A 16,911-nucleotide genomic window follows, 5' to 3' on the forward strand; every position below is an offset into this window, starting at 1 on the left:
GCCAGAGAAGGGAGCTCAGCTCAAATCAGCCTCCGGCCTTGACTGTGTTTGCAAGTGGTATTTATCTTCTCAAATCTCCTGGGCGCATGCGCAGACACAGAAGTTCTTGCAGCTTACTTCCGTTTCATACAAACATACATGTAACTACATCATCACATACATCGCATGTATAGTATAATTAGTTATCTGAGTAGGGGGGGTGGAGAGGTAAATATGCAACAGCTAATTAAGCATGCTCAATACCACAAGAGTTCATCAACAGTTCATTCCCCAAGGCTATGCAGTTAAATTCCAGTTTCTGTAATCAGCATGTGAAAGAGTAAGGAGGAGAGGGAGAAACCTTGGGCACCGTTCTTTTCTTATCAAGAGCAAGATGCAAGCTGTGCAATTCTAACACTGCTGTGGTCTGTCTTAGTTCTTTGCAATAGAAGACTGCTTTATTATTTTTTCATAATCAAAAAATGAGTGAAAACTAAGACCTGGCATTTTCTGAGGGGAGCCTCAAATCTAAGGATGGGTACCTTGAGTCTAAAACAAATTATGAACAACTGCTATAGAGACTTGTACTTTCAGAGCCAATCCTCATATCATCAATTTCCAAAAGAACTACCAAAATCCGAGATGACTTTGAATTTAAGATGACTCCCAATAATTAGATTTCATACATGGAAAATTATAGGTTTTTAAAAATAATTGTCCATGTACAGAATCCAGTTATAAGGGGAGAGGAGGGCATCCCCCTCGCCTCCTATTACTGCAGCAGGGAAAGCAGAAGTGGGGGGGCAGGCAGCCAGGCCCCTGCCCCTTGCTCCCTGCCTGCCCACCATCAGTTGCTCATGCTGTACTTGTGCTTCCCCCTGCCACTTGCGCCCTGTAACGTGTACCCTGATGCTTGTCCCCACCACTTCCCTACCTCTCTGTGGCCTGTCCCCTCCCTGATGCCTGCCCCCTGTCTGCCTCCCCACCACTTGCTTCTTACCCCAGCCACCCCACCATGCCTTCCTTGCCACTATCCCCCTTCCTTTGCCTCTGTGCCTGCCTGTGTGGGGCCCTTGCCTGTTCCCCCATGCCTGGCCCCTACCACCTACCCTGTACATGCCCTGTCCCTTGGGCCCCCATGCCTGGTCCCTGCCACCTGATCCCTGCCGTATGTCCTACCACCTTTTGTCCTCCCTGTGCCTGTGCTTGTGCCCCCACACATCCTGCCCCCACCCCTTGCTTCCCCCATTGCCTACTCTCTTCCTCTGCCTGCTCTGGGCAAGTACTCAAGTCTATGATGATTAGGGAAAAAAACTTTGTCTTTGATTTAAGTTAATATGGTAGTGTACTTAGTTTACTCACTATACTGGATCCTGAGGTCTTCTTAATTGATCGTCTTTTTTTTTATTTCCCATTTTCTACTTTTCCTCCCAGAGCAAAGGCAATTGCTTCTGCCTTGACACTAACCCGCCTACATGCCCACCTTTCTTTTACAACAAGATTTCTCTGCCATGCTATCACCTTTGCAATATCTTCTGTTCTTCTGCAGACCAGGAAACTAGGTTTCAGGTTAAAAAAAACATTAAGCCTATTCTCCAGCTCCAAGTGTGCATCCCCCAATGGATTCTCTCCAGTGCTGACTATTACCAGCATCAGCTAACCTTCCCTTCTGTACTGAATTGGCATATGCTGTCTCTTTTAGCTCCATCTCTGTTACAACCTTGGGCTTATTGACTCCTTAATATCATTAGATGGTCTGGACTTTAATATTATTCCTAATTCTTTCATCTGACATGTCAAGTTAATTTTCACAGTTAAATTATTTTCTTTACCTTTATCTTAGGCCTGCAAATGTCCTGGATTTATATAGGATTTAACAATTCACAGACATCACTACATAATAATTAGAGCTAAGATTTTTCAAAGGAATTTAAAGGGATTTCAGAAAGAGACGGGCATTTGACTAGAGCCCTTTCCTATTTCCCTGTCTAACAATTATAATATTTATTCAAATATTACTGTGTAACAACAAATAATATAGTCACATTTAGAAAAGAGACTGAAAAAATCATTTTGGAACATGTGAAATGCAGACATTTACCAGATGTACCTAAAACACAAGAAATGCATTAAGGTAAATGACACATTTATGTTTGTATATGAAATGCTACAGCACTTGGGGAGCATCACTATCCATATATGCTGCCATATGATTGCTCTATGAACTACCTTGGGTTTTCATCCCTCTGCCTTTCATTCACATTGTTTAGATATAAATAAAATAGAGAGCAAAATTAATCACAATCAAAATAGACAAATCCTCATCTCCAGTTAGTCTTGGTCTTCCAGGGAAAAGTCTTGATACAGTTATACCAATGGATTAAAATGTCAGATTTAGACATCAACAATTTATTTTTATTCATCTGAGTATTGGTTACATCAGAAAAGTATAACCTTTTTACAAAATATGATAAATTTCCCTTCTCCATACTTCAGTTGTCACCCTCTCCCTGTCAATTAAAGAAGCAAAGTAACTGAATGTTCAGTTCAAAGACACAGAAGTCAGAGGAGACAATTTAAATGGAATACAGAATGCCTTATTCATCTTCAAAGATGGCTTAGACTGTTGACTCAAAATTGTTTCAGACAATAAAAGAAGTTTCGCAGTGGCTACACTGAGGGGCCTATTACATAAATATTATAGGATGTAATATTATTTTGACAGCCTTCAAGTTTTCTGTAAAGAATTTGATTATACTTCATCAAAATACCTATGAAGCATTTGGTAACATCAGACTGGCTTTTTCAGTATTTTATTTTAATGAGGTAATTTTAGAAATTACAGGGTCTGATTCTCTTTGCATTTTATTTACAGCTCTGAAAAGTGCGTCCAAAATAAAAAAATAAATTGATTTGATACATCTACTTTATGCTGCTTGAAAAAGCTAGTTTGGGTTGAACTCCATGCTGCCATGGCCATACTACCACTAGTACTTGAACAAGTACCACTTGGGTTGTTTGGTAGCTTGATCAACAAATCATAGAGCCAAGATCTATGATATAGTTTAATGAAAGTAACAGTAAGAGACAATCTTCTCCTAGGGAGAGAGCTATTGAAGATGGCCCCAGCCAGCAGACACATACTGGGTACATCTGACATGCGTATTTACTGTGCAGTAACCCAAATGATGACGCAGTACAGGCATGCATTTACATGTGCATACCTGCACTGTGCAGTAATATGGTGACTAATGCTGACTTGAGTGTAAATTTGATACCTGCATCATGCAGGTATCAAATTTGCGCTCAATTAGTTACTGCACAGTAATACACATGTAAACACTTTACTACAAAGTAACACTGTGTGTGTGGACTGGCCTGGGACTAACTTTAACCCCAAGGCAGTCCACACACAGTGTAAATGTGTTTTAATGCCTGCATGTGTAGATGCCAGCTTATTCCCACTTGCTGCTCAGTAAATTTAAGCTGGTGTAAATGCATGTGTAGACACGCCCCCTATGAGGGCTCCACTCCTTCACCAAGTACCTTCCAGAACAGGCAATTTGTAGAGGTCTAATGGCTGTCTTCACATGCTTCACCTGAACAGCAAACATATCTAAATACCATACCCAGATTAAAAAAAAAGGATGAAGGTTAAAGTTCTGTTTCAGTGCTAGCAGGTCTCACTTAGTTTTTATGCCTAATTTATAATTCTGCTAGCTCTGAATATCAACTCTCCTTTCTCAGTTTGTGTTGGTTCAGAATACCTTATGTCCTCTTCCACATAGTTCTCTAATTCAGTCTCTTTATCTGTAGTCCTCCTTGCAGAATCTTGTTGGCTAGATGGTATGTTTCAGATGAGTCCTGTGATGATCTTTCTTTTCCTCATTGCCCACTAGAATAGGCAACCTGGTATTGCTTTTCCTATCAAACAGGATTTCTGCTGGAGACAAGCCATGTTTCATGCATGCTACTCTATAATTTGGGAGTGCTAGGTATAGATCAGTGTTTGAATCTTTTACTTTTTTTAAGTTTCTAAAGTGTCAAAGTAAAATAATTGCATAATATCACTCTGTGACCAACTTCCTGCGTAAGGGCAATGCTGTGAACTCCATTTATTTAAACATAAGCAAACTTTTCATATTTTGCCACATGGGAAATTATGGAGCATTTTTCACTATCCTATTGGATTGTGACCAGAAGTTGTAGTTGACACCCATATTTATGTGTGAACCTTTGAAAATCAAACCAGTTAAACTGAAGGCCATTATCTGTTCTTGCTATTTCAGAGATCCTATGTCTGGCAAAAACTGATATTCTTTGACATGACATGACTTGCTGTTCCTTTTTCCAGCAGTGCAATTCTGGGTGTGGGACTAGTAGTCTACCACTAATAAATGAACACGAATAGGTCAATATCAATTTGATACCAAGGAGCTAATGTCTGTTTTGTGACTAACCTCACTGGATCTTTTTTTCTGGATTGAGCTGTATTTCTGACATGTTGTGTAACATTAACTCTTGTAGTTTGCCATTTAGAAAATCAGTGGTTGTGGTCACTGGTGTTGTTGCTACTGTCCTTGTTGCATGTTATTGATGTGTTGTCAGTGTTGAATTTTCAGGGACTGTATTATTGGCTAAAGTTGCAGTCAAGAGATCCCAACACCAGTCTTGTCTTAAAGAACAAGCACAGACTTGGTTCAGTGATAAAGGCTCAGCCAGGTTCATTGTCTGCAAGGCCTGGCCCTAACACTTTTTCTGTCAGATTACAAGTGTGTTAACAAAAGTATGCCCATGGCAAAGAATTGGCACAACACTATGTAGGCTCCCCTTGGCCAATACTAAATTCCCATAATTTCTAATCCGCCTTTTATACAGTCATAAAACAAATTACATTCCACCAATATTTTGAACATCTGAAGCTGTCCTATACCATGGGCTTGTTTCACATTCTGATCTGGATGTTCCCATTCCAGCCTTATCATCCAAATACTGGAATCTATTCCATACCTTGTACAGCTATTTCCATCTCCCATCTCCTGACAGGAGTTGACAAGGTTTGCTTATGTAAGGAGTTCATGCATCAGTCAGGTTCACTGATCTGGCCAGTGCCTTAGCAAAATCTTTGTGTGAGCAGTGTGTGTGTGTGTGTGTGTGTGTGTGTGTGTGTGTATCAATGCTCTAGCAAGGCCTATAGCTTCTTCTATATCTCCATTCACATTAGGCCAATATATAGCCTCCCTGTTCTTCTTTTATACTTCTCAGTGTCTAAATGTCTATTAATTATTCTGCTTAACATGTCTTTCTGTAACACCTTTGGAACAGTAAGTCTTGAGCCACTGAACAAAATTACATCCAATACTGAAAGCACACCTGTGAATGAGTAGCAGGGGCTTGGTATATGTTTCCCTAGCTACCCAGTAGGGGTGTGTGAAATGGGCCCTATTCAGTTCAGATTCAGATTCGGCTTGAATCAGGGACAGCAATTTGATTAGTTGATTCGGATCACTGTCCCCAATTCTATTTGGCTGAATCCAAATCTGAAGATTCATTGCTGATTTAGAGAATCAGTGATTAGGCCATAGACACAGCTTTAAATATTTTTTCTACATACCTCCAGGTACCAGTGCAGCTTGTGAATGCTGCAATGCTGGGGTGGATGGTGTGTCTCACAGGAGTGTGGGGAGGGAGCCCCTGTGTGCTTGGCGGTGAACCCAGAAGTGGACCGGAAGCACACTGGGGCCCCCCCATATCCCCTGCTGGCTTGGTGATTGGCCATGGGGGGGACCCAGGAGGCACCAGTCACTGAGCTGGAGGGATGCAGGGGGGCCTCCCTGCATGTTCTCCAGTGGACCCGGGAGTGGACTGGAAGTGCTTCTGGTCCACTTCTTGGTCTGCTGCCAAGTACACTGGGGAGCCCTCCACACTTCTGTGGGACACTCCATGTACCCCAGCATCGCAGCATTCACGAGCTGTCTGCTACCTAGAGGTATGTAGAAAAAACATATAAAGCGGTGTCTATATCCAAATCGCCAAATTTTTCTGAATTGATTCAGAGGGTTCTGATTCAATTCAGAGAGATTATAGGGAGCTCCTGTTTGATTCAGATTTGGAGATTTGGCCACTGAATTGGGCCAAATCTCCACCAGATTGAATCAGGGACCGAAGCTTTGCACAGCCCTGCTACCCAGCACAGACAGCTAACATCACTTTTTAGTATATACCATCTTGAGCAGTAGGTTTTGCAATGACTGCCCCTCTTTATCTGACATAGGAATTGTTCTTTTGATCAGATTAATATGTACTATATCTGACTCTGGAACTCGGTCACCACCTCTATTGTTGTAGGCTCTGGATAGTGTATCTGCTATGACCAAATGTTTTCCTCGTGTGTATTCTATATTTAAATCAAACAATTGCAGCTAAAAGAAAAGCCTCCACATTCTGGGATATGTTTCTGGTAGCCCCTTTTGGCTATTGTTATCAGTGGTTTGTGACTGGTTTTAGCTATAACAAGCCTCCCACAAATGAACACTCTTCAATTTGGCCCATAATTTCCCATGTGGCAGAATATCAAAAGTTTGCTTAGGTTTAGGTAAATGGAGTTCATAGCATTGCCCTTATGAAGCTGGTTATCTTATCACAGAGTGATATTATGCAATTGCATTACTTTGACATGATCATTTTCTGACAAATTCATATTGGATTTTCCATTTTCCATTCCTTTCCATATCAACATCAATCTTTTTCTTCAGCATCTGTTTTCATAATGAAATAGATTGAAATATGGTGGTAACACATCAAACAAATACTTATCAAGGAATACCTTAGAAGATAATAGAAATAAGGTGAAGGTAATTCATCAGCAGCTTGAACAATATCTAAGGGCACAGTACATGGACTACCACTGTGAGAACATATCAACTATTCTGTGTTAACAGTCTTGTATGCATGTTCTTACCCCATGTAAATGCAATGTAGCTATTCTGTTTTTCCTGAAGGGCAAGCTACTTTGAATTAATCATGTAGTAAGAGTATGCTCATGGACAGTTACTGAAGGGTAGATGACCCACTGTTCACACTAAATGGCAACTTGTTTGTATTCTTGTAGCTTAAAGCTGCTGTGGCTAAAGGGGACTGTGAATACCATGAGATAAGGGAACCTATATGTGTTTATATCATTTTTGCCTGGGCATCAACATAACAATTACCATAAGTCTCAAACAAATATGATACATGAGCTTGAAAGTCAATTCCCAAAAGACAGAGGGATGGTTTGTACTTTATTCTCTCAGATCTGAAGTTGATTTGAAGTATTTTAAGTACAAAGGACAGCAGGAATTCAAGAGGACAAAGGAAGGCAAGGCTCTTTGGTTAGATGTGAGATCTTTTATTAGACCAACTGAGTAGTTGGAAAAAAGTTCTTAGCAAGCTTTTGGGTGCACTCACCCTTTGTCAGGCATAGGGAGTCTCTGCTGGTCTGAGGCTCCAAGGAATGAGAGAAGCTAAAAGTGTGGTAGGATGTCAGTGAAAATGTAAATAGGTAGAGATAAGCAAGACAAAAGGTAAAGGGTGGGGGGAAGGGGGAGTTCAGAGGGAGACAACAGTGATAAAATAGAAGGTGGAAAAGAGGACATAGTTGGAGATCAGCTGCATGTGAAAAAGGGAATAGCTGGAGATCAGGAAAGCAGGAATGAGAAGGTAAAAATGTGATGGGATGTCAGTGAAAATGCAAAAGGGTAGAAATTAGAAAAACAAAAGGTAAAGCAGGGAAGGGAGGCTGAAGAAAAACAGGGGACAAAAAAGACCAAAGGGAAAATACTACAGTGGTAGTGAAAGGAGGAATTTTTAACCTTACTTTCACAGACATCAGCATTTTAAGATTAGTTCAAGTGTGGCCATAGCAGCCACTGTTTTATTTTATTCTTATCTAACACATTACCTGTTTGTCTCATTTCAGTATTTAGTTTCCCTGGGTGTAATGAATATATGTTTTAATTGTAATGTTATCTTGAGATATTTCCTCTCTATGCAGTTAACGGACTATGGTCAAGGCCCTTTATTTCAGAGGAAGACAGTGAAAACAGGTGTAATGTCTGAAGAATATACCTGGTACAGTCCTCTCTCCACCTCCTCTTCCTCCTCACCTTCTTCTAGCCTGTATCTTCTGACTTCTGGACAAGGCAGGGCATAGGAGCAGCAGCAACCAGCTGGGCAGTGTGTCATGAAGTACCAGGTGTTCTGGGAATTACAGCTCTGTAGTGTCAGTCATTGCCATGTTGGGAAGGAAAAAAAAATGCTCATTTTAATGGCAAACTGTGGGTCAGTTTTCCCTCCAGTAACAGTAAACTCCAGTGCCACTCTACAAAACTATGACTTACAGAATGCCTTGCACTTTATGACACGCTGCCTGCACTGACTGCTTCCTGTAGCCCTCCATGCAGGCAGAGAGTAGGACAGGAGGCACCTTCTCCCCATCATTATGGCACTCCTCCCCTTACACAGCATCTGGGGCACATGCCCTGCTCACCCACCTCATGTTATGCTACTGGTAAAAAGCAGATATTTTTGCATGATGGTAAAGTGAAACATTCAGGGATTGTCTAGAGTAAGCTGAAAGGAGTATGTTTAAGACAAATGTTATGGAGAATATTTCACTTGGGGACTTTAAAACTCAAATGTAGATGGAGAAGCTGTATTGCATGGGATTTCATATACGCTTTGTGCATATAATTCTGGCTGAGATTTTTAAAAATATGAAACAAAATGTATGTCTAATTTATATGTTACTACCTTTTCATGTCACATCCACTGTTGTGGAAGCTCCTTTACCTGATAGGTGAAGCTACTTTTGAATTATGAGGGTTTGAAACTTGATTGGTTCTTTCTTCCATCTTTGTGTTAACTACATTTTCACAAAGGTAGAAGACTTCTATTTTCCATTGTCTTTACTCAGCTATCACTTTATTGCACCAATTTAAAAGCCAGCAGTTGCCAGTGTTAACTAAGTCATGGCAAGTTTGATAAACACAGCCACTGGTACTGTTGTTGTATATTTTAGACTCTTTTGAGGTAAAATCTCATTTAAAACTATAGCAATGTGTGATTAATTTTCTGACTAAGGAAGGTAAAAATGACCTTCCTTACTCAGTCAGAAAAAATGAATTTAATTTATATGGCATTAATTTAAAATTAATTAATTAATTAAAAAACTTTTGCTACTATACGGAAATGTGTGTGTGTGTGCGCACGCGCACACACACAAGCATGGTTTTAACCTTGAGTGAGGAATTTGATGTGGATCTTTGTCTTTTACGATGTAAACAGCATTGCTTTTATCACTGATGATAAGAAAACAGCATTAATTTAGATATGAACCTAAAAAGTAGTGATAATATTTCACATACATGGTTGGGCGTTTGGTCCTATTTAAAACAATTCTTTCCAAGACATGTATCTCATCTCATTTTCATAAATAAATTAAGAGGCTGCGACATAGATGTTTACACGATCCGGTGGGTGGCAAATTGGCTTAGCGTTCGCACCCAGAGAGTGGTAGTAGACGGGTCAGTATCAACCTGGAAGGATGTGGGTAGTGGGGTCCCTCAGGGTTTGGTCCTTGGACCTGTACTCTTCAATATCTTCATCAGTGACTTGGATCTAGGTGTGAAGTGTACTCTAAGTTTGCAGATGATACTAAATTGTGGGGTGAAGTGCACACTCTGGAGGGTAGGAAAAGATTGCAGGCAAACCTGGACAGGTTGGAAAAGCGGGCAGTACACAATAGGATGCAGTACAACAAGGACAAATGCAGAGTGCTGCATCTAGGTTGCAAAAATATCCAGCACACCTACTGGCTGGGAAGTGACCCTCTCAGCAGTACAGAAGCGGAAAGGGATCTCAGAGTCACAGTGGACTCCAAAATGAACATGAGTCGTCAGTGTGATGAAATCATCAGCAAAGCTAACCACACTTTATCCTGCGTCAGCAGATACATGAGAAATAGATCCAAGGAGGTGACACTTCCCCTCTATACGGCATTGGTCAGACTGCAGGTGGAGTATTTCATTCAGTTTTGGGTGCTGTACTTCAAGAAGGACATTGATAGACTCGAGAGGGTCCAGAGGAGGGTCACTTGTATCGTTAGGGGTTTACAGGACGAGCCCTATGAGGAGAGACTGAGGGACCTGGACCTCTTCAGCCTCCACAAGAAAAAGCTAAGAGGTGATCTTGTGGCCTCCTACAAATTCATTAGGGGAATGCAGCAAGGTTCTGTTCACCACGGTGCCTCTTGGGGTAACAAGGAACAATGGTCACAAACTGACAGAGAGCAGATTTAGGCTAGACATCAGGAAAAACTTCTTCATGGTAAGGGTGGCCAAAATTTGGAATGGGCTTCCAAAGGAGGTGGTGCTCTCTCCTACCTTGGGGGTCTTTAAGAGAAGGCTGGATAGACATCTGGCTGGGGTCATCTGACTCCAGCACTCTCTTTCCTGCCTAGCATCTATGTATCTATGTCCCTTGTTGAGGTATACAGATAATAACAGTATTATAGGATTGGTAGTGATAGAGGTAAGGGAATTAATTTACACTTTAAACAAGTTTTTATTAAAAGGTATTATTTGATATATTGCTTTAAATTAATGTAGGTTTTTCCTAACATATTGTTACAAATTAGTTTATTTGAATTGGGTATTGAAAGTTCCCACCTTTTCTCTCTTCTCACTCTCTTAACCTGCTCCTTAGAATCATAGAAAGTTAGGGTTTGTAGGGATCTCAGGAGGTCAAAGCAGGGCCAGCCCCAACTAGATCATCCCAGTCAAAGCTTTGTGTAGCTGGGTTTTTAAACCCCTCCAAGGATGGAACTTCTACCACCTCTCTGGGTAACCTGTTTCAGTGTTTTACTATCCTCCTAGTGAGAAAATTCTTCCTAATATCTAACCTAAGCTCCTTTTGCTGCAACTTGAGACCATTGCTCCTTGTTTTGTCATTTGTCACCACTGAGAACATTTACCTTCATCCTCTTTTAAACCTTGCCTTTGGTTAGCTGAAGGCTGCTCTTAAATCCCTTCTCAGTCTTCTTTTCTCTAGACTAAATAAGCCTAGTTCTTCAGCCTGTCCTCATAACTATAGATCCTGGTTTTCTGTGATTAAAAAAAACCACACCCAATTTTTGGGTTAAAAAAGTAACCTAAAATCCACATTTTTATGTGATTAAAATGAAATGCCACTAATACATATACCTATACATATTTTTTCTGTCAGAGAAGATCAGGATCCCTGCTCATAAGTCCTGTTCCCCAGTCCCCAAACCATTTTCACTTCCCTCTGCTGGAATGTCTCCGATTTGTCCACATCTCTGCTCAGTCCACAAAAGAATAGCTGAAGCATTGGCAGGCAGTGGCTGCATATATTCTTCTGAAAAGGCAGTCAATATGACAGTCATGTGATATGAGATGATGGGAAGAGGAGAAAATGAGAAGGAAGCAGGATTGGTAGGGTGGGGGATGAAATCTTGGCCCTGTTGAAGTTGGTGGTAATTTGCTATGGATTTAAATCGCACTAGGACTTCAAGAACTCACTCCTGCTTAGAGTCATCAGCTACAGAAGTTTCACTAGGGGACATACCTGTGGGAAAAGTGGGGTGAGAGAGGAAGGAGTTGGGGGGTGTATTTTATTTCTTAGAATTGTAATACAAACTAACAACAAGATGACTCTTTTAGATATTGATGTATATAATTTAATGTGACATATAATTTAATTTAACATGATGTGTATAATTTAAATATGAAGTAAGGGAAAAAAGCTCTCTATGTTGTGGAAGTGAAGTGTAAAACTAATTCAGAGTGAAAACTTAGTAGAAGCAACTATAAAAAATGCTATTCACTTTTTTTTCCTTGTTCAAGTTGACATTGGAAAGTAAGTCATAAAACAAGTTTATTGGCTTTAGGCAGGGTGATTCCTCTATATAACTTGTAAAAGAGGCTAATATTTGATTTGGAATGGCATAGAAATAGTTTTTTGGATAAAAAGCAAATATTGAATCTGATATATGCTGTAGTTCTAAACTATGTTTTATGCATTTTATGGCTTGGGATTTATTGGTTTTGTTGTTAATGTAATAATTTCAGGACTATAGAAGAAGTGAATAAGGCTTAGAATTTTAGAAGAAAATGAAATGGTGCAGAGCCCTAGAGATAACCCGTCAGGAGGTAGAGGGAAATGTATATTACAATATGCATATTAAAGACAACCTCAGAAATCAACTAGTATAATACATAAATAAACTGATGAGCATACGTCAGTTAAGTTGAGCATAGACATTTAAAACCAATGAAGGTAAGAAAGTGCATCCTTGACTTACAAAACATATAGTTTGGAAGTAATTGCTTTTAATTTACAATAGAATAAAGGTCTGGAATGCAGAAAATGGCGAGAAAAGCTCAGTTGGAAAATGAGAGGAAGACAACACGAAAAATAAGGGTCAGATGGGAAACTTGAAGAACAAGAAGTCATGGATGGAGAGACTTGGGTTGCTAAGAGATAACTGTACAAAGATTATGAGAAGCTACCATGGCTAGGGAAAAACTTTGAGTTTTACAAGGAAATTAGGTTTATGGCTTCTGGGACTTATGCCAAAAGCACCAGGATACAAAAAGCATAGCTTGAGTGTTTCCTTTTTCTGAAATCAGTTTCCACAGGTATAATTCCAGTGACTTCAAAACAGTCACTCCAAAATACTATTTTTCAAGCTGCAGGGTATGTGCTGAACCTCTGGAGCAGTGATTCTCAACCAGGGTGCCACAACACCCTCAGGTGCCTTGAAATCCTTGCAAGAGTGCACTGAGTATACTGAAGTGTCACACAATATTAGCTCTTAATAAATGTACCACTAAGAAAGTTTGAGGAGGAGTGCTATAGATTTATGTTGTCATAAATGAGTGCTCAAACCATGGGTGGATTAGAATTTTGAAAAGGGGGGTGCAGGTAGTGCGATGCATCATCACATTTGAAACAGCACAATTTTTTCTCCAGTTAAAAATAAACTAGAAACTTTACTAATATGCTAGGGGCCTAGGGCTGTATTATTCCATTTAAAGTGAAGCAAAAACACATAGAGCTTCTTTGAAACATGTTACAATCTGCAGGGCAGTGATTTAGGAGCTTCATTACCAGGAGCAGCCAATAGACAGCAGAATTGCAGAAGAAAGGCTAACTTTATTGGTGGAACATTAAGACTATTAAAAAGGAGAGAGAGTCACGAACACTTGTGGAATAAAGAGTTAAGAGGATTCGGGCAGATTTTAATGAACCATGAAGTCAAGTGATTCCTTCAGCACCGCCTGACTAGAAATCCTGCTGCCACTGCCAGGCAGTTGGTTTTAAACTTTGGGTGGGCCAGGAATAAAGGGAGGGTGAAAGTCTGCTGGTTCACACCCCCAGATCTGCCCCTGGCTCAATTCTTGTTTAAGCCTCATTTTATCATTGAGATGTACTACTGTTCAGCTGTGCAGATATCAAGGTGCAATGGAGACTCGGCCTCCCAAACTCTGTTAAAGCTGACTACTTCCACCACGGCATGGGATGCTGGTTCTGGGACTAGAGAAACAAGCAAAAATTGTTCAAGTAAGAAGAAAGGAGCTGGGTAGACATATCTTCTTAACTTGGGCTGCAGGTAGAATTGATAATTCAACCTGAAGAAGATAATTACTTGTATTTCTTCTGTAGCCACAGGGTGTCCGTGTGTGTGCGCGTGTGTGAACATGTACATTTTCAAGAAGGGAGTAATCAAAGTTCAAAGAACTTAAGTGACTTACTGAAATGTAATAGGAAATTTCTTTATGAGTTTGGACAGGCCACTGGAGGGAATTCTAACCTTGGTGGGTTGTCACTGAAGTCAATTAAGCTTGGATTTCACCTGTGAGCTCTAAGAGAGAATATCCACATACTCAAACATTTTGGTTCACATACATGTTGGGTGGGTATCAGGTGCAGAGCAAAGCAACCTGAGTTTTAGACAAGATTTAAGATTTGCACCATTTTTGCCAACGCTTAGCTTTGAGGTATGGTTTCTGTGCTTGGATGCACAATACTTTTATATATGTAGAAAGCATGAATATTTTGTCAGGGGTGCAATGAATGAAGCCAGTCTTCTGAGAAGTCTGTGTCAGTTTGACTAAGATATCCATTAAATACTGTTTATTTTAAAATTCATAGCACCATAGCTTTATAAACCCAAGCAAAAGAAAAAAAGGAAAACCATAAGTTGGGGGTGGGGTGGGGAGTAGTGGGGGTGAGGAACCTACTTCCAAAACCTGAAAACTAAGTTGCAGTTTCTAAAGGAAATATATGTACAAAACTAACGATTTGGAACAAGTAAAATAATAAAGGCATTATAAATGTGTACTCCCAAAATAGAAACCAAAAATTGCTATTCTTATGAAGTATTTAGAAATTTTTACTTCATCATAACACAACTCTAATTCTATGGCAGAGAAAGTATTTTTCTTCTATCAGTAGTCAGTCTAAAAATTTAAACAACTTTCTTGGAAAGAAAAAAATCTGCATGTCCATATTATTTTTAAACCTCAAAAATGTATACAGCTACATAATTCTATTATATGAAGTATCCTATTGATAAATTAACAGTGAACAATTGATTAATAAATACCATTAAATCCCATACAATTCTCAAAGCACATAGGTTATGTAAGTTTTTTGCCAAAACATGTCTACTACTAAAGATAGTATATTATTAACTGATTGACTGATTGCATTTAAAATGATCTTTTTCCTTAATGTATTTTTAAAAGAAAATATTCTAATGCCAACATCCAAATAAAAAAACTATACATCTTGAAAGCCCTATCACTAATGTGTCAGAGTGAAGACTTTTTATGAGGACATACAAATTTCTTCATGATAACTCAAATTATTACTTTTGTTTCCAGTGTGGCTAGTGGAAACTTTAAAGTCCACAGAAATTCATTTCCTTATTTCAATTGCATGGAATTAGTAAATGGTAACATAAATGTAAATGCTAAATGGATTGTTCATACCTGCCAATATTTATTGGCTTCTGAAATGAGGATCTTTAAAAAATAGATATTTAGAAAAATGTTATTTTTAATTGTTGCTTTCACAAACAACGCAAGATTAGCAGTATAACACACTTCATCAGCCAGATATCTGTTGTGATATTCTTTGCATATTTCTATTTATAGACTGTGTTCTCTCTGCATTCATCACATCTTTCTCTTGTGCTTTCCCATTTCTGAATTCACCCCTTCCTTTTTCTCTGCAATCCCTCATATTTTATCCAAGATACCTCGAATCATCCTAACACGTCCTTCTACTTCAGATGAGGATAATGACCAGTTAATACAAGATCCAGAAGACTTTGAACCTGAGGAGACTGACTCTGCAGAAAGTCAGATGTACTCAGACCGTGTGAATAATGCTTTTTACCCTCCATAATAAACCACTCTTTTAGAAGATGTTCATGGTATTATTTTTTCACTGTTTGTATTGTTACTTTTAATGTAGTACTGAAACCACTATGCCTTATTCATAGTTGAGACCATTATACAGGGGTTGAATTTACTGGGAAAAAAAACGAGTGAAAGAAAGCCTTGATTTGCCTTGAATTTTATGTCAGTTGGAACTAATGTGCTCACAATGTAATGTTCTGAATAAGGTTATGTGAATGTCATCGGTCAAGTGTTTCAAATATTCCCTTTAAGTGCATTCTACAACTCAATGCCATGAAGAGAATACATTTTTTTTCATAGAGTAATGCAATCTATTTCAAACTATGGTGAAAGCAAATGTATAGTTTTTTTTTAACTTCCTTCCCTTATTTCAGCTCTGTGGACGCCCTCCATTTTACCTACAGTTTCCTTTGTATTGTTCCATTTTATTTTGCTTTTCTATCTGAATAAAATATGCTCTTCTTCCTAATGAATGGTGTTCTTCTTTGTAATTAAATATAATCAAGACTGTCCAGAGAATTAAAGGACAAGTTTCCTTGACTGTATGTTTTTTATAATTCACATATAAGCATAGAATTTGTAAATCTGTGTGCTTTTAGACACAATTTCAGAAAGGCCTCTTCTGTAGCCATTAACTGAAGGCAGAAACAGAAACAACCTCCCATACCCAAATGGACTCTTTGGATTAAGATGGCTTTCTCTCATTGGTTTGAATATAAGCACACTCCAACATAGCTTTTATTTTAGCATGTGTGTTCAGGAAATACATTAAAATATGTATAAGTAAGCATAAAGATTTTTATCTTGAGCAAGACCTAGTATCTTCTATGTTGTTTTAAGCACTTAAAAATAATCCTCTTTTCAAACTAATTATAATCTATGCAAAGTATAGACTAGAATTTAGGTATGCCACAGTACCCTACTGTGAAGGAAGATGATGGCATGAGCATATGATATTGAATCTAATATGGAAGCCTCCATTACTTCAAAGGGTAGAGTCCTCCTCTATTAGAGTAGGATACATGGTGTCCCATTCCCTGTACATATTAGGGCTGTTTGGCTGGCGACCATTATAACTATAAAAAGGGTCTTGTACTGTGTAAAAGTAATAGAAGTGACATGACAGATTCTTATTCTCTATTCAGATATATGGATTATCACCTGATAGTTCATTGCAAATGTCTTGAAAGATATTAGGAAGGTTCTTAAATAGTATTGCTATCATGTTTTTAGCAATTGTCCTCAGTAAGTGTGTTGTTTTTTTTATTTTGAAAACTTAGAATCACTTTGAAAATTTATGCTATGGGGATCTCTCTCAAATATCCAGACAGTTCCATCACAGATTTCTAATTATTTTGCATTTTATGTATTGAAGTGAAGATAATTCATCAGACAACTGAGTGTAGAGCTAATTTTCATTAATTCTGGGACATGAATATTA

At 38.9% G+C, this 16,911-nt stretch overlaps 1 protein-coding gene across 1 annotated transcript in view; it reads left to right on the forward strand.

The window, feature by feature from the left end:
* LOC149872764 (uncharacterized) overlaps nt 1-15,851 on the forward strand; it is a 34,906-nt gene extending 19,055 nt beyond the window's left edge. The window contains exon 5 of the mRNA XM_090040133.1: nt 15,304-15,851. Within this exon, the coding sequence (XP_089896259.1) occupies nt 15,304-15,456 (153 nt within the window). The 3' untranslated portion in view covers nt 15,457-15,851. The remainder of the gene's footprint in view (nt 1-15,303) is intronic.
* Nucleotides 15,852-16,911: the final 1,060 nt, after the last annotated feature.

This window comes from Crocodylus siamensis, chromosome 1 (genome assembly GCF_052110815.1).
Source record: "Crocodylus siamensis isolate JL-2025a chromosome 1, ASM5211081v1, whole genome shotgun sequence".
Classification (NCBI taxonomy): domain Eukaryota; kingdom Metazoa; phylum Chordata; order Crocodylia; family Crocodylidae; genus Crocodylus; species Crocodylus siamensis.